At 41.2% G+C, this 25,588-nt stretch overlaps 1 protein-coding gene and 1 non-coding gene across 2 annotated transcripts; both read left to right on the top strand.

Annotated features, from left to right (window-relative positions):
* Positions 1-2,744: 2,744 nt before the first annotated feature.
* Positions 2,745-25,432, top strand: TRMT10B (tRNA methyltransferase 10B). The gene is made up of 9 exons (XM_088461326.1): positions 2,745-2,833; positions 3,303-3,507; positions 4,809-4,920; positions 8,663-8,790; positions 16,354-16,506; positions 16,784-16,862; positions 17,439-17,506; positions 20,567-20,690; positions 25,170-25,432. Exons 2-9 carry the CDS (start codon positions 3,319-3,321, stop codon positions 25,277-25,279), a joined length of 963 nt encoding a protein of 320 aa, XP_088317452.1. The 5' UTR covers positions 2,745-2,833; positions 3,303-3,318; the 3' UTR covers positions 25,280-25,432.
* On the top strand, positions 12,379-12,493 carry LOC148454040 (U5 spliceosomal RNA). The gene has a single exon (XR_015874847.1). It is a non-coding gene; the product is annotated as a U5 spliceosomal RNA (small nuclear RNA).
* Positions 25,433-25,588: the final 156 nt, after the last annotated feature.

Raw genomic sequence — 25,588 nt, 5'->3', positions numbered from 1 at the left:
TGGCCACACCCTCTCTGGTGGATGATCACACCGCTTAAGCATGGGCCCCTACCACTGCATTTCCCCGGTGTGCCTTCCGTTCTGTGTCAACCCCATTGTGTAATCATTCTTAACATAATATGAGTTCTCAATCTCACAAAGACGTGATCTATTGCTGGTAGAAGCAAAAAAATAAAGAAAATAATATTTGGAAAGTGCACTTTAAATTAAAATAGCACACTAAACATGCCAAAAAGTTAATTATGGTTTATAGGGCCTGATTGAGAGACAGACAATAATGCAAATGTAACTTCTAGGGATGTGCAGGCTCTGATTAGTTACAATTTTCCCGCCAAATTTGGATTTTTCCTGCCAAAAATCGGATCTCAGAAAGAGGCAAAATGTCATCTTTCATGGACAAACATCATCTTTCATGGACTTTTATCCAGCAATGATGACGTTTTGCCTCTTTCTGAGACCCGATTTTTGGAAGAAAAATCCAAATTTGGCAGGAAAATTCTAACTAATCCGAGCCTGCACATCCCTAGTAACTGCATACTATCACGGATTGCAGTTGCTAAAATACTCTAATGCCTTCCAAAGCATACCTGAGCATAGGGACGCCCACTGCTGCCTTCTCATATCAGTACAACGATGTACAACAGCGTAAACATCTGTACCATCAACACACAGCAGGCAGTCATGCAGCATGTAAGTCAAGTCTGACCAGCTGCAAACACTGCAGCTCTGCTGACACGCAGAGAGCTCTCATGCTGCACAGGCGTTTAAATGGTCAGACACACCTGCGTTTTTCTAACCAACCCCCCCATTACCACCCCCAAACACTGACTACCTGTCACTCACTTTGCAAGTAGGTCCTCTGTGTGTGTGATCGCAGTGCAATCGCTGCACTTGCTACGCACATGCGCAATAACAAACAATCGCTCAAACTGCATAATAATCACCATTGCATCCGTCTCTGAATCAGGCCCATAGTGTATTAGAGCGGGTAGTATATTTTTTCAACATGAGAATGTCGACATGGTCGTAATTCGATATAGACCATGTCGACTGATGAAATGTCGACAAAACCAGCGGTTCCAGGGGTGACTCCTGTTTCGCCGGTGATGACTTTCCATGGATCCTGTGTGACTTCTGGTAGTATGTATGACTAACCCTAACCTCTGACTCTCTCCCTAGTGTCTAACCCTAACCTCCCCTCCTGCAGCCTAACCATCAATGTAGGGCTTAATCCAAAACTCCCCTCCCTTAGTCTAATTCTAACACCCCCCCTAGTGCCCAAAACTAACCCTTCCCTCCTGCAGCATAACCCTAACCCTTCTCTACCAGTCTGTGCAGAATATCAGCATTACATGTCGACATTTTAGATGTCGACCTTACAAACATGTCGACATTATGCACATGTTGACATGCTCAATGTTGCTGTTTCAACAATGCCGACATCATAACTGTTGACAATGTGATGTCGACATTATGAAATATTGACAAAACAAAAGATATACAACATAAAACTAATGTTCTCATATTAAATATGAAGTTTGAATAGTATGCCATACTACCTGATGCATGAAGAGTACAGTTAGGGGTATATTTACTAAAGTGCAGGTTTTTAGTAGTGGAGATGTTGCCCATAGCAACCAATCAGATTCTAGGTATTATCTTCTAGAAGGAGCTAAATAAATGTTAAGTAGAATCTGATTGCTACTATAGATATATTGGGGCATTGTGTAGTGTGTCAGTACACTTGCTAAAAAGGTTGCGGGGAGGGTGGCGCGACATGGCACCCCAGAAAGCAGGACCCACGGTCAGATGACGGTTTTTTAGTGTGTATGAACAACCATCATCTTCAGATATAGCTGTAAGATGTGTACCCACTTTAAGTCACTGTTTTCTTGTTCGCTCATTTGTTTATGTACTTTGTAAGGTGCTGCAGGACCCATGTAAATAAAGATTAATACTAATAATAATAAGATACAATTTTTACTCACATTTTCTCAGTCATGGGTGGTTGGTAATTGAAGGAGTAGTGCTGGGGGTTAGGAAACAAAATGAACAAAAACTAAAATATATATCTATGCATATGTCTTTATCACTGATCGTAAAAATAATAATAAAAAAAAAATTATACACTGAAACCCAGCACAATTTGCCTATACTATGTGCATGGTGTGAAACGAGACACATTATTCAATTCAGGATTTCTGCTTACAAAGCAGTTCTGAAGGAACGGCCTCTAGCGCCATCTAGCGGCAATTAGAACATATCATATTCAGGTTTTATTCTTTTGTTATTTTTTTGTATATCCATCTATCGAGACTGCAATTACTTTCTGTTAAAAAATTATACTGTTATAGATAAGGAAATGTAACTAACTGTACATGAGTTGTACTCATATGTTGGGAAGTATGCACATCTAGTAATATAAAATAAACACAATTGTATATTGTAACTGCAACATACAACTTAATCGAATTATTGTAGGGACACAATCATTTCTGATCATTGCTCCAGTGTGCGCTTCTATCTCCAGATTCTTTTGCTTGCATTACATCCGTACTGGCAAATTCATTGACAGCAACCGTGTCATAAATATATCCTTATTATCTTTTCATTATCGCTCAGAACAAGAACATTTCCGATAAAAAAAAAAAAGTTTTCCAGTAACAAAGATGGCCGCCTCACCATACCTGATCTTCGAGTACTGAGCATTAGCGCTTAGTGATGATGTCATTGAGTGCGCGACTTCCTAGTGTGATGATCATCCCGGCACCAAGCAGTGCACTGTATCTGAGATATTTTTCAGATTAGACCTGTCATTTTACAGGGCACGGCTGTAAGTATACTGTAATCTGCATATACATGTTGCTGTTAGTATTCCCAGAACAGACAGTACTAGTAGAGAACCGTGTCCGCCAGGGCACATATTTCTAGGTGTTGTGATTATACACACTAGTCTGATTCATGTCAGCTGGAGGATTGGTAGTACTCTCTGAAATCTGTATAACAAGTTATGTTTAATTATACAACCTGTGTATTGGACTACAAGTCCATCAAGTTTTAGTACCCTAAATGATTTAATCATGGGAGTTGTGGCAGCGTAAGTCAGATTCTAAAGTTGAACCTGTCCGTTGTATTGAAATTATTTGGAAGTAAGCTTCATAGTTGCCGGTCACTTACGTGATTATCAAAAATTATATATTATTGCTATACAAGTAGCATTTTTTGCTAAAGATATATGTATTTTGTATTGTAATGTTACAGGCATATAATAACTTGTTTTTATTTATTTATTTGGATAAAAGGGCCACCTGATAAGACATGATGAAATGTGCTGAAGATAACATTTGCAGTCCTACAAATAAAACCAAATTTGAAGATGAAGCAGAAGATAGAGATGAGAGTCTTGAAGATGAGTATACTTTACTGAAGGACCTCTTGTTAATTCATATTGATGTGGACAATGACAAATCAGGATCACTCTCCCATGATAACGAGGCATGGTGTTCGGTAAGCATGTTTTGAAAAAGGGAAAAAAAAAACTTTTGTCAAATGTCATTGCGTATCTGTTGGTTCAAACTTATCTGCAAACTCACTTATACCCCTTTCAGACATAAGCCAGAAAACCTGGGTTTTAGCACTTGAATCTGGATTTTTTTCCTGGGATACCCGACCTGGGTCTCGATGACCCAGGTTACGCCTAAAAGAAATTGAATCATCTCTAAAGGTGGCTACACACCTGACAGATATATCTGCAGATGATGGTCGTTCATACACACTGAATGGCCATCATTTGTGACTTGCAGCGGGTCCCGACGACCAGGGGGCGTGTCCCGATGGGCGGGGGGTATCCTGCCCCCTCCTCGCGGCTGCCGCTGTGTGTGTGTGGGCGGTCTGCAGACCGCCCGTACACACCTGCCGATGGACATATATATCTGCAGACATATCTGTCCATCGGCTGTGCAGCACAGCCGGCATTTGAATCCCTTTCCTGACAGGTGACAGTCATCAGAAGGAATTGCATTCTGATTTTTTTTATTAGCACCAAAGATATTTTGCCAGAAGGTGAATGACATTCATTTGATTTTAGGATGGTGCATAGATCAAAACCAGTCAGAATTACCCCCCTTTGCAGGAAAAGTATTTTTAGCATTCTGCTGGGTAAGGTCAACCAGACATGCCGTCTTTCAGACTACAAGATCAGTCAGTTTTTCTCACCAAAATACAAACAATTTCAATCTGTTGTCTTCTATGCCTACCAGTGAGGATATCGGCTCCGTTTCATTTTGGACCGCTTTGCTTATTTCTCTTCTCTCTGCAGCATGCTGGAAGTGATTTTTGTTATAGCATGAAGGTCATAGCTTTGTTCAGTCAGTGTGTGCAATACTCTAGGCTTTCCCAAGAAGATCTAGATAATCCAGAACTTTCAAAGTTCAACTGACAGATCCAAGTGCATTATGTATGTTTGCAGAACATCCCCTACCCTTTAAAACAGAACCTTATTAACATGTTAAAAATGTATATGTTATCTGAGTCATTATTTGTAATATACTTAGATAACAGGTGCTATGGGCTGCTTATTCTCCTCTGCGTGCCATCCCTAAAAGGAAGATGGTGACAATCTTCTGGTAGCTATAATATTTGCCAAACAATACTATTACTTTGTTTTACCTTTAATGTCTTTCAATCAGTTGCTCCTACACAACCTTATGAAATGCGCTGCGCACACCTATGTTGACCTGTCGGCTACTTGTTTAAGATATTTTGCAAATCCACATTTTATTTTCTGTTATTTATATTTTTTTCCTTAGAGGAATGTCTTGAGGAAACAGAGACACTGGGAAAAAATTGTTGCAGCCAAAAAAAGTAAAAGAAAACAAGAAAAGGAGAGAAGAAAAGAGAAGCATTCTGGTGATGACACAGGTAATGTGGTTTATGTGGGCTTAAAACAATAGAGGATATACTGTACATTGTACAATCCATTTTTCTTGTACTTTGTTTATTACTTTTTTAATAATTTTACTATCAAAACAAAGTTGTATTTTCTAAAATGAAAACCTATTTCCTATGACTGTACACAATTACTCATTCACCTATCCTTATGGTGTGCACCTTGTATGCCCAGCCACAGGTAATGATTTCCGGACTTTCTTACTTATTGTTAATTTAGCGTCTATGTCGCATCGTAGCTGCATCCAAATTCGCTTATAGCGTCCTAGGTGCATAGGATTAATATTGTTGTCACAATGGAGTTGGTGTAAAGTGGCAGATTAATCACAACCCTACATGGCGCGATGCACAGTGCGGCTCATCATTCTTTTGCCTTTTTTACCCAGGTTAACATCTGAGTCTCACACACCTGCTGAATGCAATGTCAGCGCCAGTGTCCAGGGTACTGTTACATTTTACTTTTGTCGCATTAGTGACATGACTATATTCGGTTCAAAACTGTGTGGTGGGATGCATGGTGTAGCTTAGTTGCAAAATCTGTTACACTCCTCATGGTGTTATTTGGAGCGACTTGAGGACCGGTGTATGTGGACACATGTAGATCAAGTTATTGATGTGTTGCAAACAATGCTATATAGGAACAGAAAGTGAAGTTGACCCTGTTCAAATGAACTTACAGTATGAGATGTACTTGGGACACTTAAGTTGTAAAGATACAGGGAAATAACTGTTTCAAAATTTGACAGCTTATTGTAGTAAACAAAGGCCCGTATTCAATTCGAGGCGAAAAGTCGGACAAGTTTCGCCTGTCCGACTTTCTACCTCCTTCGCCTGTTTAAGAGGCGAAAACTTTTCATGCACGTCCTCGCTTTTGCCCTATTCAATTCCTAAACGCGCAAAATCGGCGAAGGCGGAAAGTACTGTCAGAAGTGAGGAAAGCAGTCTGTACCCCAAAAAAAGATGCACTAACATAGGGAATCAGTGTAGATGTGTACTAATAAAAGTGTTAGTTTAAATAGCTTCTTATTAGCGTCTTTGCATAAGTGGTGAAGAATGGCATAAAGCAGTATTTTGGGGGGAAAGTAAGTCGTCCTGTCAAATTGGGGGTACTTGAAAATGGGTGCTAGCATCTTTTTAAGTCTCTAAATTTAACTTTTAAAAAATTTCAAAAACGCACCCGCAATCCTAAAAACACCTGACCCATCCTTGCAGACCCCCAAGAAGTATTTTGCTAGTTTTTATGCTTGTCCATCCACTTTTTTTACTTTTTCGCCCCAAAAATTAAAGTACTTTTTTATGATCTTGTTTTGTTTTTTTTGCAAGATTTGGCCTTTGGGGGACTGTGCCAAGGGTTCTGGGTAATTTCCCCACGTTTGCACCCCAAAATAAAGATTTTGCACGTCTTTTCACCTGCTATTTTTAGGAGAAACTTTTTCGCCTATTACATTGCATTGAGTTTCCGCTCAGGCAAATTCCGGCTGGAATTGAATTTGGAGATAAGTTCCGATCAGGCGAAAAGCGGCAGTACGCAAAACTTTTTCGCCGATTACGGGTTTTCGCCTCTAATTGAATACGGCCCTTAGTGTGAAAAATGCTTCAGTTATATTCTGGTAGACTTCCATTAATTGTCAAAGGATGTCATACCAGTGATTTTCTTCGAACTCTAGATTCACTTTTAATAGCTGTGCAATTCTACTGATATGATTGTGCCTTATAATTATCTGCCACACAGTGTAATACATTGTTAAACTGCAGAGTTTTTATTTTTGTTGCATGCCAGGTGCTTGAATACAGTTTTTAAATACTCACAAACCGATTATGCAAATAAAATCCACTTTTCCACTGTACAGAAAAAAAAAATGCAGAAATTTGGCGATAACCGGAAGGCCATGACCTGCACAGGTACACGCAGGTAGCCTGCTACTGTCACCACATTTAACCATGGGGAAACAAATGAAGATCTGTAGGTTTCCAGGAAGTAAGAATGATGGAGTGCTTGCATGGGCATAGGGTGTTCAACAGCATCAAACGCGTAAGAGAAAATGTGCCTTTGGATTTAGCTTAAAGAAAATAATAATTTTGTGCGAAGCTGTTCAGTGATGTGTGCAGCTAAATTGGAGATCATTAAGTAAACAAGAAGCATGGAAGAAAGTCTGTTGTCTGAAGCTGGAGAGCAAGGATGGGTTAAGTGCAAGTCTTTTGAGCATGAGAATATTATTGCATGTTTAAAGACAGGTGGTCCACTACCTATAGAGATTTGTCCTTCTCAAACACAGTAGCATCTGTGCCAGATGTACATCCGCCGTAGCAATTGTGGATAGCAATGCACCACAATAGCATAGGAACGTGGCTTAATAGTGTCGGTGATTCAATTCAGCACGATGTTGAATAGCCCCGGTAAGGAGTTCCTGAAGCTAATCAATTGACCACACTTTTAAGCCCAACTAGAACCATTAAAGTTGGAGAAAGATGATTACTGCGGGGTGTTTAGTTACGGTAGCCGGTACTCTCCGACTAAAGTGCTGACCGCGAGGCTTTTAGCACCGTGCTAAGCCAGACCACAGCATCGCGACCAACACTTAAGTCGGATTTCTGCTCGCACCTCAGATGGGTACGAGCAGAAATCCTCTAGTCGGACTTAACAGCACGGTCAATTGAAAAGCTTCGGGAACGCCTTCCCGGGGCTATTCAACATAGCGCTGAATTGAATCGCCCCCATTGTTAGGGGGTGTTTTGAGTTTAGCATACACTACTATTTACACATACTATAATACAATGAATTGTCATATACACAACAGAATATTGTCTTAACAGTGGTCTTAATAAACGCAAAAGTAATATGCCCCATATAAAATTTATATATAAACACAAATGGAGAATACAAATGTTTTATCCTTTAAAAACAAATTTAAATCTTTTCCATAATAATCCATAGTGTTAATTATAGGCCCGGCGCTGGGCAGGGCAGTGGACTGTAAAAGGTGCATGCACACCTCAATTTTCCTCCCCGCGGGAAACCGCGGTCCACGCGAGGGGACGGCATCCGGCACACCTGGCAGGCTGTTTCAGCAGGGCGCCGACAGGTAGGACAAGGTGTATTTAGAAGTTTTAAAATCGGGCAGAGTGTTTTAGCAGAGTGTCCTGCTAAAACAACCTAGCAGGAAGACTAGTCCAGCTACAAAGGTCCATTAAGTTATGCGAATATTTAAAATGGCATTACTATAATAATAAGTACAGTATAGTTCACATTATTCACCTTACATATAACATTCTTCTCTTTTTAAGACAGTTTTCCTAGAAAGCATTACGTCTTGTGACATGTACAGCTACTGTAGTTTGATTACATTGAAACATGTCCTGGTGACTTTCCAAGACGTTGATAATGTACTGTGGTGCATTCTTACATGGACTTAATGATGCTCGGGACACTTATTACTGTATAAACAAAAGCACCTGCTTGTTAAAAATCTCAGAGCTCTCTAGATCGTTTCCTCACTTAACAGTCCACTACCAGTAAGTATTTTTCTATGGTTTTTTTTATTTGAGTCCTCCTTTCTTGTTTGTCTGTGACAGGTGAGGACCTCTGCTTTAAAACATTGAACAAATTTTGCTCTTTTCACAGTATTAGGGAACTGAAACCATAACTGTTAATTTGAAGAATTGAACTAATACTGGTATTTAATGGGCGCTATATCCTGTACCACTTTTTTTCCAGGCATCAGCCAACAACAACACAGCAAAAAGTTTTTAAAAGCTTTGACCAAAGAACGCCTTTTGGAAGCAAAGGATTCTGGTCCTAGACTTTGCGTTGATTTGAGTATGACAGATCACATGAGCAAGAAGGTAATGTTCTTTTTATATCTTGCAGATCTACATCGGTGCATCTGCATGTGTGTACAGGCGACCCGCCGATCGCCCGTACACTGACTGCAGGCAACGCCAACACTGACATTACAACTGGGCGGGCAAATTTAAATACCCGCCCAGTTGTGATGTCTGCCCAACATATCGAGCAGCCGATTGGTAAGTGTGTATAGCTTAACTAATCGGGCGCGATGGGCGGTCGACCACAATGTCTCTTTAAGTGTGTACCCAGCTTAAGGGACATTAAGGTATTGAGCTTGGGCTTGCATTGGTGGAACGTGCATTCACTTTAATGAATCCTTTTGCTTTCCCTGATTCCATACCATATTTGTATTGATTGCTGCTTGGATAAGCTGATTAACTTTAGTTCTCTCACTTGCTAAAAGTTTGGATGCCTGCTTTGTCTGCTCAGACCAAAGAACTGTGAGTTAAGTGTTCTGCAAGAAAGATTTTTTTTATATGGGACAGTAAATCTGGGTACACACTATACGATCTGTGTACCCAGCGATGGCAACGATATATACATTGCGTCGTGCCAGTTGTGCACCCTACACGATCCAGTGTACGAGCGGGCAATATATCGTTCCATGCATTTAGCAGCATAGCGTCATTCACTGCATAGTCACATTTGCTGCTTAACACAGCAGATGGGAAGATGTGATGAACGACCGCCGTGCACATGTGATCCAGCGTACACACTATGATCCATACAATATATTATTCCAATCCAGACCAGAGCCATATATCATAAGACGGATCGCATAGTGTGTAACCAGCTTAATACGAATGCTTGGACCAAGCTAATTGATAAATATCTGTTCCTATCTGCATGGACATTTTATAAACATAAAAGTAACAAGTTGCTCCGAAAAGTTTCAGATATTGTGTTATACCTTGTTGGCTGGTCACAATTAATATTTTTTGTGAATGTCTTATCAATTTTTATATGTATTATCATATACACCGGCCATGTGATCCATATTATATTAGTGTAATGTATTTGTTTATATTCTTTAATAAATAATTAGTGCTGACGGCTATTCTGTAACCCTCTTTTCTTTGTACTGTTTGGGATTCCAGTTTTCCCCCTTGTGCTAGAATAGGGGTGGCCAACCCTGTAGTTGTACCCCAGCCCAGTACTTGCCTAATCGGGCCAATGCTGTCAGGGCTTCCGCTCCTGCTGCCGTGCTGTCTGAATCTAGCTAGATCCAGCAGGCACCCAGACTCCTCACATCGCGGGTGACGTCATGATATCACCCATGCACTGCAGCACTGGGAATGGTGGCCTCTGAAGTGATGAGGCTTCTTTAGCCTCTGATCGCTTCAGAGGCCAGCGTTCACAGTTCCAAAGGGGGTTCTGCTGAGCCGCGAGCCGCATCACTAAAACAAAAGAGCAGCATTTGGCTTGAGACCCGTGTGTTGGCCACCCCTGTGCTAGAAGCTGCAGTCGGATCTATTTATAAGAGATTGAAATTTATTGATGTGTTGATATATTGTTACTGACCTACACAGACAGAAATTTCTCCTTCATCCACTAGGGGACACTGGAGTTCAAGACAGTGGGGTATAGACGGTGGTAGAGCAGAGCCTGGCACTTTAAATAATTCTGAAGTGTGACTGGCTCCTCCCCCTCTATGCCCCATCAGCCCCAGTTTTTAGAATGTGCCCGAGAGAGCCGGTCACATAGGGCTGAGCTCCAGCCCACTCTTTTATTTTCCTTTATTTTAATTTCTAGTTTTCACAAAGCATTGAGGACAGGCTGACAGAGTACTGCGTCTGTCAGCCTGCTACATGGAGGCATCAGGTGACCCGCCACCACTAAAAAAAGAGTGCGTGTCGGAGTCCCAGGCACCCTGGCAGTAGCTCAGGGAGGACACGCCACAGCTTAATATAGAGGCTGTGTCCGTGCTTCCGAATGCCTAGCCGCAGCCCTGATGCCAGCAGTGGTAAGTATAGCTCTGTTCCCCTTATGGGAAACGGAGTTTAATCTGCGGCCCCTCCGCCCCCTCCCAGGCTCATGTGGCATATACTGTAGTATATCCCCTCCTGGAATCCTGTAACGCCGCTAGCGTTATTACAAGGGGCGGAGCTACCGCGCATAGAGCGCGGATACCAGTACAGGGAGACTGTTCAGACAGTCTGTAATGTTGCTGCCTAGCAGCATGCCTGATCCCTGCACGATGAGCGCTGTCTTACTTTATAGAGCCTGACAGCGCTCTGTTTGCTGCTCTCACGAGAGCCGAATCTTCCCTCTGCTCTATCCCCACGAGGAGGGAGCCTGCCGCGCCCCGCTACTCCCATAAGGGAGTCTACATAGCACCAATTGGCGGGGCTTAGGGAGCTACTCAGCGCGGCTGTTCCCTGCCGCGCTGGTGCTTGTAGGAGCGCTGGCTTCTGCACACAGCCGCCAGGGAGCGAGGCTGTTATTCACAGCGCTCTCGGCTGCGGGTTGCGGCGCTGTCTATGAAGATTGCACCGGCGCTGTCTATTTCATTCCCGCTCCACCACTCGCTTTATGCCTGCTATACATTGTTTGCGCCCCGCCCGCTTATTATAGTAGGGGCAGAGTCTACTTCATGCTGGCTTGCACAGATGCCGCCATACTCCAGGAGTATTATTAGCATATGCACCTGCCTTAAAAGGAGCCGGGGCTTATTGCCAGCATCACCTGCATCCTCACTCTGGAGTTGTGTGGGGGGTGCAACCCTTAACAGGGTTGTGGGTTTTATTCCCAGTACGCCCTAGCTGTTTGGAGTTTGTATGTTCTCCCTGTGCTTGCATATGGCCTCTACCGTTTTTTTCTTTCCTTAAGCCTACAGCACCTGGTCTTATTAGGTTTAACGGCACAACTGTGGAGTTTGTACTTTAACCTGCAGTCCTTATAGAGATCTGGCTCTGCCTCATCTCGGTTATATTGCAAGTAGTTCCCCTACGGAACTGGGCAGTGTACTGGTTTAATATTATATAATAAAAAAAAAAAAAAAAAAGGACCCGCCGCCACTATTATAGAGTGAGTGTCCGGGTCCCAGGCACCCTGAAGCACGGGGAGGAACATGCCACAGCCTAATATAGAGGTTGTGTCCATGCCACTTTGCCCACCACATATCTATCAGCGCCTACGGCCACACGCCCGATCTCGTGTGATCTTGGACGCTAAGCAGCCCCAGGCCTGGTTAGTACTTGGATGGGAGACCGCCTGGGTATTCCAGGTGCGACAGGCTTATTACATTGAACATCTGGGGCAAATATGCTTGATGTGTAACAGAATAATGCAGTGTGTTTCTTGCATCTATAGCTGCCAGAGATCACTCTGCCTAAATAGTTGGGGCCACTGTTCTGGCTGCTGCCAGAAATGACGGTTATTGCATATCTTTAACCCAAGGTTAGCACAAGGGTGCGTCCCATCCCCAGGCTTATGCCTCACATTGGCTCGCCTTAAGAATGAGCCGTACTCTTCTCATGCACATATGTGGCTGCACATATGTTAAATCTCAACAGCCTTCGGTGCTTACCTTAGAAGGTATGCATCTGTGCATCTATAGGGATTTACATCTTATTTATTCCCTTATACTGTGGTTTCTCTTCAGATCGAATAAATCTTTCGCCTTTTACTTAAGATTTCCGTGGAGAGGAACAATCATGAGTTTCATGTAATTTTTTGATGCCCGGCAGCTGCTGGGCTGCACACACAAGAAGTAACGTATGGCCGTTGTAGTGGTTGGCATTGCTGTCTCACATCACTGAGGTCATCTTTTGATTTCCATCATCTGGAGCCAGAAGGGCACACCTGATAAAGCGAGTACACCGGTAACGGAAGAGTCCCAGGATCGCAATCAGTCTGGGATAGTACGTTGCTAACATTTCCTGCCCCAACACCGTAGCAGAATGACGTCCACGCGCGGCACATGAGTAGTCTCCCTGTGTGGAGGTAAGCCACATGTATGTATATACTTGTATTTTGTACTAACCCTGCGTTTAGACCTGGGGCTCAGTTCCTTCTAACTATTGCCCGTGTTATATTTTTCAAATTATATCGCCACCTACTAATCTTGTATGTAGGTACGCGTAGGCATGTAGGGATTTATGTATGTGTTAAGTATATATATATATGTGTGTGTGTATATACAGATGTATGTGTGTGTGTATATGTATATATTATTATATATATATATATATTGCTTCTTATCCTTACCATTAAAGCAGGGGTAGGATATGTTCTTATCAGTTTTATGTCTGATACCTAGTATATTTAAAGAGGATGCTGCGATGGGAGGCTGGACTCTCCTGATCTGGTAGTTTGTTCTATAACTCCGCTTTACACCATCTCTCCCTAGGGATTGGGTGGTGTGTGTATATTATGTATATAATTATGGATATGTGTAGGTATTCCTATACTTCCACATTCATTAAGATACATCTTATTCCACGTCTGGAAAGCTGCCAGGGTTTACCAGAAGCTGTCGCTTATATCCATACATATTATATGGTGGCTCTATAGATTAGAGACATGTTCTGCAGCTTACATAGGATAGTCAGAGACTCCTACGGCATTGCTTTTAGTATGGACTCTATACATGTCCAGGGGCCTTCCTGTATGTCCACACATGTATATAAGGATATGTACTTACACCCGCCTCGGGTTATAGTCCTGTTTCCATCAGTCTATATCTACAGTGTCCACTTCAGGGGACCTATTAATTACAACTACACTCTAGGGCGCACTTAGTAACAAACTTGTAAGACACTAGGAATGCAATGTGTGTATATATAGATATAGCATGCTGATCTCCTGGTGCGGGATATGTGTATGTGTGTATATGTGTATATATATATATGTAATGTAGCGTGCGGATCTCCTGGTGCAGGAGTTTGACAAGTGACTTACTATGTCGGTACTAACTCTTCCTTTCAGAGAGTTTGCCTTTTCATGCAGCTATGTTTATATGTGTGAATGTGTATATATACTGATATATTCCCGTTCCTTGTATGAATTTTCCTAATAATTGGAGAAATCTGTTTTTGCCCCTGACTGGCGTTATCACTACGGATATATCTCTTCTTTACTTGGGATAATTAACGCATTCTATGTCTATGTACAGGTACCTTTCTCGGTATCGATTCTGGTACCTTATATTATTGTCTTGTCGCATATCTCACTACAATAGGTATCTGTAGGTCACTTGGGTACATTTCCTATCAGTACATAGAGAATCCAGGATCTATTCCATCCTCATGGCTTATTTAGTTAATTTACATGAGGCCTAGGGCCACCCGTCGATATAGGCAGGGTCTGGCCTGGGTTGTATCAGATTGTGGGCGTAATACACACTTCACCATTATAAGTGTTAATGTAAGGGTACACTAGCAGACCGTTTTTGGGGTATGTGTAATCTCTATATGGATACATATCCCTAATGGAACAGGCTCAGGTATAGCGTCCTGTTGTACGACCTTCTTGTCTCCATTAACAATTTGCTAGTTTCTACAGTATTTTCTTCTGCAGCATCTCCAGACTGAAGTCCGTGCTGTAGAGCATTGATCTTTGCCACTGAGGCTACTCTCTGTACCTGACGTGGTGGTTTGCTGTGAGATGAATAAGGTCAGTGACATCCTACATAGCGTCCAGAGGGCTTCTGGTCGCTCACAGGTAAGCGGGCTTACCCCACTAATGCCTCGGCAGATGCTTTCTTTTTCATGCATCCTGACAGCTGTTGTTCTCTCTTATGCACCCTAGTTGCTGTCCTAGCAGCCTTCCGCTCTTTTAAATCAGTTGGCTGTACACTTTAGAGCTTTCCTGGTGTGTGGGTGCATAATTGCAACATTGAGATTTGTGACCCTATTCTACTGGAATCTGTTGGGGTTATGGACTGAAGTACATCTATGGGCTAATGCACATCTTTACTATAAAGTGTGACAGTCTCTATGTTCCATACAGGGGGCCTGGTTTGTTTCCTGTTCAGTATCTGTTGATAATTCAGCACACTGACAGGTACCTGAATGGTACCTTCATAGTTGTCCTAGTGCTTTAGCCTTGCGGATGGGATACTTCCCTATATTGGTAGCTCTCCCTGGGTGGAGGTGGCATCCGTGCTCTTTTTCTGCTAAGGGTATCCTGGGTGTTTTCATACTATGTTCAGGCCAGTTGTTGGTACTGATTACACTCTACCATCATGAAGGAAGTTGTCTGCTGTTTGACAGGATGGGTGGTACTGCCGTCTGACCCACTGGAAGGAATTGTAGTCTCAATCCTCTCGTATCCGCCTCTGCCTCATGCCAGTGGGATCTCCACTCGTTGACAACTTCTATGGTTTAAACCTTCCACTGGTTACCAACCCTTTAGTAGTTGGACCTCGAGAATGGTTCAGGGCGACTGTTAGGTCGTGATTCTTGCCTCCTTGTTTGCTTTGTTAGGAGTCTGTGGACAGGTCCAGCTCTGTCTCTGTATATTGGTCTCATTATACTTTTATCTATATGATGTCCCGCAGTGCTGGGATTCTGCTGTCTGAGACTGTTGCAGCTTCCTGTAGTTGTCGCTAATACGGTTTTCTCGAGTTTTGTTCTCATGTTACTGCCATTCTATGGATTCTATTTGGGGTTTTCTGCTCCCAACGGTCTTGCTTGGTCTGTTTTTGGCTGAGCTTACGGTGTTCTGATGCTTTTCATCTGCGGGTACTCTCTCTAGCCGTATTCCATTGAATTTACGCTGTAAGTTGTGGAATGTCTGTGACTGTTCAGCAAGGAGCTCTGATTGTCTCCTGGCTCTACGACATGCCTCCAGTCTTGGGCTGTCCCTGTTTCGGTTGGCCGGGAGGTCGGCAAGTACTCCGCGCTTCCCACCCGGGAGGTTGGCTTTGGGACGTCCCCACTGTCTTGAACTCCAGTGTCCCCTAGTGGATGAAGGAGAAAACAGGATTTTGGTACTTACCGATAAATCCCTTTCTCCGATTCCACAGGGGACACTGGACGCCCGCCCAGCGCTGCGTTCCTGCCGTTTTGTTGGGTCCTTATCTAGTTGTGTGACTGCATGTGTTCCCTGCAGAGGGTTCCTCTGTTCTTCTTCAGTCGGTATTGTTCCGTTCTGTGGTCTTCTCCTTCTCCTCATTTTCCTATTGTCTACCGTCTCCTCTCGGGCTCAGTTCTTAAACTGGGGCTGATGGGGCATAGAGGGGGAGGAGCCAGTCACACTTCAGAATTATTTAAAGTGCCAGGCTCTGCTCTACCACCGTCTATACCCCACTGTCTTGAACTCCAGTGTCCCCTGTGGAATCGGAGAAAGGGATTTATCGGTAAGTACCAAAATCCTGTTTTCTGTTAGTTGTTTTTTTAATGGTAACTTGGCTCTTTTTCTGTGACATTCATTTATGTATTCTTCATAATTTGTATGTTTTGTGCCTGAAGACTTCTGTCTGTTTTCTGTAAGCAAAGAGGTCAAATGTCATTTGTTGCATTGTATTAATATTCTGTTTGAACTCTGGACCCACATAATCTTTATTTCTTTTTTTTTTATGCAAAAATAATTATTTTATTAATTGTTTTTTTTAGGAAACAAGTCGTCTAGCTGCTCAAATCAGAAGGCTTTATGGATCAAACAAGAAAGCTGCAAAACCGTTCTGGCTTTACCTGACAGGTTTTGTAGAAAACAGTCTATTATATGATGAATGTGTGCGAATGAATGACGGATTTGTCCATTATCTTGTAAGTTTATTTCGTTGATTCCTAACAATATATGAGTTAGACACTAAGGGAAATGTTGTAACCATCAATGCCCTGGACTGTTCCATTTTTATATAAACCACGTCAACAATGATAAATAATTTGAAGCTACTCTTACAATATAATCAGAAACTCTTGCATCTAGGGGGATCTATGTGACTTCCTCTTGGCTTATTTCAAAAGATTTGTTCATTTTTGTGCTAACCAACTTGTCTTTTTATAAAATATTGTAAAATCTGTGTTTATGTCTCTTGTTAAGGTTGAGTCGACAGAAAATAGTTTTCTAAATCTCTTCCCGTTTGAGACCTTAATATATCTTACTCCGGACTCTGGCAACGGTAAGCACCTAAGGGTTCCTAAATTCATCTTTCCTTTTATTATTGGTATTAAAATCTGTATTATGTACTACTGTACTTAACCAATTATTAACTATTATGACTTAGTAATAGTGCGGTAAATCTCTGCTTCTGGTTCAATCTGACATCTTTAACCAGCATTATTTTCTATGCTATTGATTGGTATTTGTATTTTAGTATATGTACATTTTTAGTGTTCATTCTAGCACCCTGCACCTGTCACAGCCTGTGCAGTTCCTCTTTCCTACCTGGGGTGTTGCTGTCTTCTCTGGTGTTTCTAGCACACTCAGCTTAGGTAACAAACTAGACCAGAGTGTGCTAAAAGCACCAGATCAGAGAGCGACACCCCAGGTAGGAAAGAGGAACTGCACGGGTTGTGACGGGTGCAGGGTGCTAGAATGAATACTACATTTTAATTTGTAATTAAGAAGAGGATAGAATCTTCCTTTTTCCCAATAGTATTAATTTTGATTGTGCTGTTTTCTTATTTAATATTGAGTGAGTTCTTAAATTAAAAAAGCCCATCATAGTCTTATTTGCATTATATTATTTTATTAGTTCTTGAAGACATTGATCCCTATAAAGTATATGTTCTTGGAGGACTGGTGGATGAAAGTGTTCAGAAGGTTTGTATATACAGTAACTTACAATAACATGCAGTGCATTTCTTTTTAAATCATTGATCTTGATGTTATCATTGAGATCTTTTCAATGATATTTCATATTTAAATAACAAAACATACCATAAAGCATTGTTCCTAGCACAGGAAAAAGTCTATTGAAAATGTAACTCTGTTTAAAAATCTCATTGTATTTCTTAAGATAGTATTTGCACATGCATTCAATTTGGAGATACATAGGTTTTAGGTAGAGCTTGGATATTAACGTTATCCCTTAAATGCTCCTTTAGCAAGTCTAAGCTCTTTAACTATTATTAATACATTTTATTAATAAGACGAAACAAAGTCTCCACAGTGCAGTACAAAGGCTAAACATAAAAATGTATTATAGAGCATGAGAACAATACATGACAGCTAGCTGTAACCTTAGTACAAGGCAGATATCAAAGCATTACAGTATCATCACATACTGTATGATAGACAAGAACAAGAAAAAAAATAAACTAGACATTTGCAGAATAAAAATGAATGGATGCAATTTCAACCAAATCACATGGCAGACAGCAGTGTAAGATTAAGACATGACTTGGACACAGACATGTGAGGAAAACGAAGAATATACCGAAGTCAGATGTAAGGTAGAGGGCCCTGTCAGTGAGAGCTTACATTCTAAAAGGAGGGAGTAATAAGAGACAGTGGGCCTGATTCAGAGCCGCTTGTAAGCGGCCACTCGTTCGCTCTGAGCGATGTTCGCACAACTGCGCATGCGAATGGGTCGTAATGCGCATGCGCAAACCAGTCATTGCGGTTAGAAATCGTGCGCTCGCAAAACAGCGAGGGGCTACTAATTTGATTGACAGAATGTACCATTTGTGGGTGGTAACAGGGGAAGGTTCTTGAAAACGGGGGAGTGGAGATCCGAACGCAGGCATGCCTAACGGTAAAAAGGGCATTTAATGGGAGTCCATAATTAGTAAAGCAGCGTCATCGACCACGTCACTTGGTTGTCTTTTAGCCTGAACTGCTCGCAGTGATTGCGGTAGGAAAATCCTACCACAACCACTGCGAGCAGTTCTGATGCCTTTCGATGTTCCCGATTAATCTAATAAATACCGGAGATGACGTGTGTTGCGAACGGCAAAGGGGCGTCTTTACAAAATAGCGAGCGCATTTTTCGCTCGCTCAGACATAGAGGCGTCAACAAACCGCAAAGAGCGAGCGCTCAATTTAAATAGCCGGACCCTTTTTTGGAACGACCGTCCGCAAATAGCGTCCGGGTGTGAATCAGGCCCAGTGTTCAATAGTGGGGATAGGTTAGGTCTAAGTGGTAGAGGCAAAGTCCTGGTATGGAGAAGGGGCTAGTATGGTACGAGGCCAGGATGGTATGGAGCTTTGGGGCCTTGCTGATCTAGAAGGTGTAAAGATGGATGGCGCAGGGGCCTTATATGTTAATATCAACAGATGCTGATGACTCAGCATGTTTCTCATGGGAATCAGGAATTGTAGGGATGCCCACAGAGGATCAGGAGTATGAGTAGATGGTCTCATGTCTGAAGATTTGAGGCCAGGTATAAGAGTAGTCGGTGAGGTTGTCACCATATGCTCCAGCAGAATGTGGCCACAGATGTGTATATATCTTTCCCCACAGCCACCCAATAGGTATAAGGTTGGAAACCTCTAAGCGGAGTGGTCACTCTGTGTCCCGTGAAGATCTTGTGGACAATCCAGCCTTGTTGCTAGGAGGGAGGGTGTCTGATGAATGTTACACAGCGAGATTGTGAGGGACTGCGCATGGTAGGCCTGCTGTTGGACAGCCGTCCTTTTCCCAACTGGGACACGAAGACCAACTGCAAACAAAGTGCAGGCGTCCCGGACACTAACCACAGGGTATGTGATGCCGGAATGGTGGCACGAAAAACACAAGGGCTGAGGCAAAGCTGTCTCAGCAGACATCCACCATCCAAGGCTGCCCAGCAGGTCTTAGCAGCCCAGTCAGCATAAAGATGGCATGGGACAAGTGACCATCGTGGGCATCAGGATGTATGATCAACTGCCAACACTTGGTCCAGATAGAGCCGAGGACAGGAGATCAGCAAACATTCAACCATCCTCAATCCTACCGAAATCACAATTTGTTGAAGTTAGTGAAGATAAGTGTGAGACAAATTCATTGTTAGGGCTCCAATGGAGTATAGGGTGTCAAAAACATAAAAGCTGTTAAACAGAGCAAAAATGTAAACTATATTGGGGAACTATAATGTTTAAAAGACACTGTGGTATAAAATAAACAGACCTTTACAACTCTTCTATTATACTGTGTAGATGATCATGTAACTTTTTATTGTTTTTATTTAACAGAATACCATCAAGAATATAATACTATGTATTGAAAAAGTATATACACTGTTCTAATTTCTCAGTTAAATGTTTTATGATTCATACTGGGTTAAAGATGTTTTACATTTTATACAGTAAATCCTGAAATTAAGCCCAGCTCTTGCCAGTAATTCCATATTCCTGGCACTGAAATATAGCTGGGACCACTGCTGTTCTACTTCAGTGCAACTGGTTCTCTTCATCAGGAGAGGTCGGACATCACATTTCTACTTGAAAGCTTTAGAACTGCTGTGTTGGAAGGTGCCAAAAGTAATCATCATAGAGGCCAACTGTATGTAGTGAAACCTTTCTAAATCGAGCGACTGGTATCCTCAAAAAAGTATTACTATTGAGCTGGATGGGATTTAGTGCAGGGATGTAGGGGGTATATTTAGTAAAGTGAGAGTTTTTAGAAGTGGAGATGTTGCCATAGCAACCAATCAGATTCTACTTAACATTTAACTAGCACCTTCTAGAAGCTAGAATCTGATTGGTTGCTATGGGCAACATCTCCACTTCTGAAAACTCTCTCCTATACCCTTTTATTTTTTTTTCCTTCATTGTGAATATTTAATAATTGTTGGAAATTGGTATAATTGTCATGATTTGTATATTTTAAAATGTCTTGCTTTTAAATCTTTTGTCTAAATTTCTATGGTATATAATTGTATATTTTCTCTAACTGTTTAGAAAGTAACATATCATAAAGCTAAAGAGAATGGTCTACAAACTGCTCGGCTGCCAATAAAAGAATACATGGTTAAAAACATAAATATAAAAAACTTTCACTCTGAGATACTGGCTATCAACCAAGGTGAGTTTTCTATTCTATTATGTAGCATGCATCAACAATACTGTTATCAGTTCTTAATCTTACACTGTTGGGTAGGGAACATAATCATATGTTTTGTACCGAAGTACACAATCTACAATATGGAATTGGTGCTTAATGACTTTTGTTATATAAGGGGACAATAGAGTATTGTATACCTAGTAACCTTGAATCAAACATCACAAAAGGGCCTTTATAAGACAGTCACCCAGCGGTGGTTGTTCTGGTAAATTTAATAGCCACCTTCTGCCTCATATTGTATGTATGGTTAAACATAGCATTATAAAAACAAAAACATGGGGCCTGATTCAGAGTTGTACGCTTTTGCAAAGCCGCTGTGACTTTGTGCGCAGCAGTTTTGCGAGAATATGCTAATACCTCAAGAGGCGTCTTGTGTAAATAGACGCTTCCTGCCAGCTTATGTGATCCGTAACTGCGTCTGAAGATGCAGCATCGGTTCACTCTGCATGATCAATGGTCATTTGAGTAGCCTTCACGTTACTCAGAATGGCCAGTGTTTACACGCAGCTGAAGCCAGTGAAGCTGTGTACAAGGACTCAGCCACTGGCCTCAGCACTTCCACAAAACAGGGCTGACATACCCCCATTTTCTGGGAAGCTGCCTGACTCTGTTCTCCCCTTACGGCCACGATTTTGCTGGAGATCTGCACATGCGCAGAACAGATCCTGCACATGCTGTGAATGGATTGTGATGTCTCTGGTTCACAGAGATGCCTTGCTCAAAATCAAGGCTTGTGTTTTTCTAGGGATTATAGTGTCGACATTCTGCACAGGCCAGAGCGTTAGGGTTTGGCTCAGGCTGTGGCAGCTGAGTATTAAGTTACAGGAGGGGAGATTAGGGTTAGGTACTATGGGGAGGTTTAGCAATACTCACCGTTGGAACCGACGCAGGAACAGCTGGAAGTCACCGTCGGCTGACCTCTGGAGCCTCCGAGCCAAGTAAGTCACTGCTAGACCACCAGGAATGTTTTATCAACATTCTACTCATGTAGACATTTCATTGGTGTTGTTATGAATATTTCTCATGTGGACATCATGACTGTTTATCAAAAAATGCCAAACCTGTCTTTTCATACCTGTCTCTCTATTTTGTACAAAGATACTCTCGTTTGTTTTACAGCATGTTGGGAGGACAATGGATAGTTTATGCTGGGCATACACTATACAATTATTGGGGTGATCCGCCCAATATCGGCGCATCCCTCCAATAATTGCACTGTGTATGTGGGCGACCTAGGGTAAAATATTGATCGGTTGGGCATGCCGGATTGTCCAGCATGCCCGTCTGATGCAATATTTTGTATGTTAAATACATTTCCCATGGTGTCTCCTCCCCGAGGGCAGAGCGCAGATATCTGGGCCAATACACTGTGAGATATCTCATTGTATACCCGCGATATCTGCAGGGTGACAGGCTGCCAGATACAATGTCTGTCGGTCTGACAGGCATTTTATCTGGCAGTGTATGCGCAGCATTAGTAATTATTTTGTATCCAACTGCATAAACCTTGATATATTTTAATAGGTTTGTTATATAATACTGTATCTTAGAATGCACTGATCAACAAATATACTAGACCAGTTTGTTATATGGCTCTGGTCATTTGAAGTCTCTTGTTATCCACTACGTGAGAGTTCTTATGTATTTATATAAAACAAAAATTTCCTGTTCGATTCACAGTTATTATATACCACCCCACCCTGTATCATGGACTTAATTACTCAAGAAAGGGTAACATCGTGCAAAGTACTGGTATTTGGTACAGTAAATGTCAGTAACTGTGCAAAGTACATAAATGCCAGGTTATTGTAACAATCACATTAATATACTGTGTGTGTGTGTGTGTATATATATATATACACACACACACACATACACACAGGTTGAGTCTCCCATATCCAAATATTCTGAAATACGGAATATTCCGAAATACGGAATATTTTTAGCATGACTGAGAAAGTGAAACCTTTGTTTTCTGATGGTTTAATGTAACACAAACTTTGTTTAAAGCTCAAATTATTAAAAATAGTGTATAACATAACCTTCAGGCTGTGTTTATAAGGTGTATATGAAACATAAATGAATTTCATGTATTTACGCACACAAAATTATTAAAAATATAGTATAAAATTACCTTCAGGCTATGTGTATAAGATGTATATAACACATAAATGCATTCTGTGTTTAGACGTGGGTCCCATTCCCAAGATATTTCATTATTTTATGCAAATATTCCAAAATACGGAATATTCCGTTATCCAAAATACCCCTGGTCCCAAGCATTTTGGATATGGGAGACTCAACCTGTGTGTGTGTGTGTGTGTGTGTGTGTGTGTGTGTATATATATATATATATATATATATATATATATATATATATATATATAGAATTACACACACACTATATGGACAAGAGCATTCAGACGCCTGACCATTAAAACTAACATGGACTGTAGTGACATTGTATTCAAATACATGTACTTTAGTGTGGAGTTGGTCCCCCTATTGCAGCTATAACAGCTTCCACTCTTCTTGGAAGGCTTTCCACAAGATTTTGGAGTGTTCCTGTAGGAATTTGTGCCGATTCATTCTGTAGAGCATTTATGAGGTCAAGCACTGATGTTGGACGAGAAGGCCTGGCTCACAGGTTGAGGTCAGGGTTTTGTGTGGGCCAGTCAAGTTCTTCCACACGGAACTCATCAAACCATGTCTTTATAGTCCTTACTTTGTGCACTGGGGCACAGTCAAGTTGGAATAGAAAAGAGCCTTCCCCAAACTGTTGCCACAAAGTTGGAAGCATAGCATTTTCCAAAATGTCTTTGTATGCCGAAGCATTAAGATTGCCCTTCACTAGAGATAAGGGGCCTAGCCCAAACCCTGAAAAACAGCCCCATTCCATTATCCTTCCTCCACCAAACTTCGCAGTTGGCACAATGCAGTCAGGTAGATAACGTTCTCCCGGCATTTTCCAAACCCAGGCTCGCCCATCTGGCTGCCAGAGAAGCATAATTTGTCACTCCACAGAACACTTTTCCACAGTCCAGTGTCGGTGTACTTTACACCACTCCATCCGATGCTTGGCATTGGACTTGGTGATGTGCGTCTTGCATGCAGCTGGCCGGCCATGGAAACCCAATCCATTAAGCTCCCGACGCAGTTTTTGTGCTTAAATTAATGCAAGTGGAAGTTTGGAACTCTTCAGCTATGGAATCAGCAGAGCGTTGGCGACTTTTACGCTCCAATGCGCCTTAGCAGTCGTTGACCCCGCTGTGATTTTACGTGGTCTTCTGCTTTGTGGCTGAGTTGCTGTTGTTCCTAAATGCTTCCACTTTCTAATAATATCACTTACAGTTGACCTTGGAATATCCAGCAGGGATGAAATTTCACAAACCTTCTTATTGTAAAGGTGGCATCCTATCACAGTACCACGCTTGAAGTAACTGTATCACAGATGTTTGCAAATGGAGACTGCATGGCTAGGTGCTTGATTTTATACACCTGTGGCAATGGGTCTGATTGAAACAACTCAATTCAAAAATTAACAGGTGTGGCAAAATACTTTTGTCCATATAGTGTGTGTGTAATAGATAATAAATATATATATTTATTATCTTTATTTTTTTATTCTGGAAAAATAGGTTCAGGATCTGTGGGTGGAGCTTTAGAAATAAATATATTGTGTGTGTGTGTATATATATAATTATAATGTATTTAGAAAAGAAGGCACTCCAAAAGGGACTTTAAAATAAAACTTATCTTATGGAAAATACATTTTTGCTGAGCACAGTGCAGACTTTCAGCTTTAGTTTGAGGGGTTGAACAAAATTATTGTATGAAATGTTTAGGAATTGCAACCATTTGTTTACAAAGTCCCCTATTTTCAGGGGCTCAAATGTAATTGGACAAATTAATATTATCATAAATAAAATGTTTATTTTTTGTCTAATTACTCTTGGTCCCGTGAAAAAGAGGGCGCTACATATTAAGTAGTGGTAATGCCTAAACCCTTCCTCCAATTTGGATGTAAATACCTTCAAATTAATACTGATAGTCTGCACATTAAAACCATATCCATTCTACAGTATAATTAACTTGAATATTTTTTGATACACTGCTAAAATAAATTGTCAATGTCCAAATATATATGGACCTAACTGTATGAATATTTCCCCTTAAACAATCTTCTAATTCAGTTGTCTGTTAGCATTTTATAAATATGCCTGTGATGTTCATGGTTAATTGATCTGCATTGTATTACTTTAGAACGTATGATCAAGCATGGATGTACTGACCACCCAATTTAAAATAACTAAGATATCACTGCTGTATTAATAATGATCTACTAATAACCCATGATCCTCAGATATATACTGTATATTTATCTAGGTATAGGTCTCATTTTAGAATATATAAAACTTGAGTCTTTGTTTTCCGTTTCAGTGTTTGATGTGTTATGCACTTACCAAGAAACGCGTAGCTGGCCAGAAGCACTGAAAGCTGGAGTTTCACCAGGAAAAGGCTATGTTCTTCGTGATGAAATTGCACTGTGAACTACAAACAACTACTCTTCAAATAGAAGATGTTTGCAAAATGTAAAACGAAGTATGTTTAAATTATTTCTAGAATTTATTTTGAAAATATTTTTACCAATATTTTCTTAAAACACCATATGATCTGTCTGTTTGAAGTTGTAGTATTTAATAAAAAAAAAAAAACACATTTATTAAATTTTTTTCTTGAATAACTTAGATAAAACAATTTCCCCCAAACTGTTGCATGGAACTAATGTTCAAATATATTACTTTAATAGCATTTGATTAGAAAGAGATGTAACATATTTTAGTGCTGGAACAGTCAGA

Source organism: Taudactylus pleione, unplaced genomic scaffold (assembly GCF_031769625.1).
Source record: "Taudactylus pleione unplaced genomic scaffold, aTauple2 ptg001032l, whole genome shotgun sequence".
NCBI lineage: Eukaryota > Metazoa > Chordata > Amphibia > Anura > Myobatrachidae > Taudactylus > Taudactylus pleione.
Note: the sequence above shows the minus strand (reverse complement) of the source record. Positions and strands in the feature narration are given on the sequence as shown.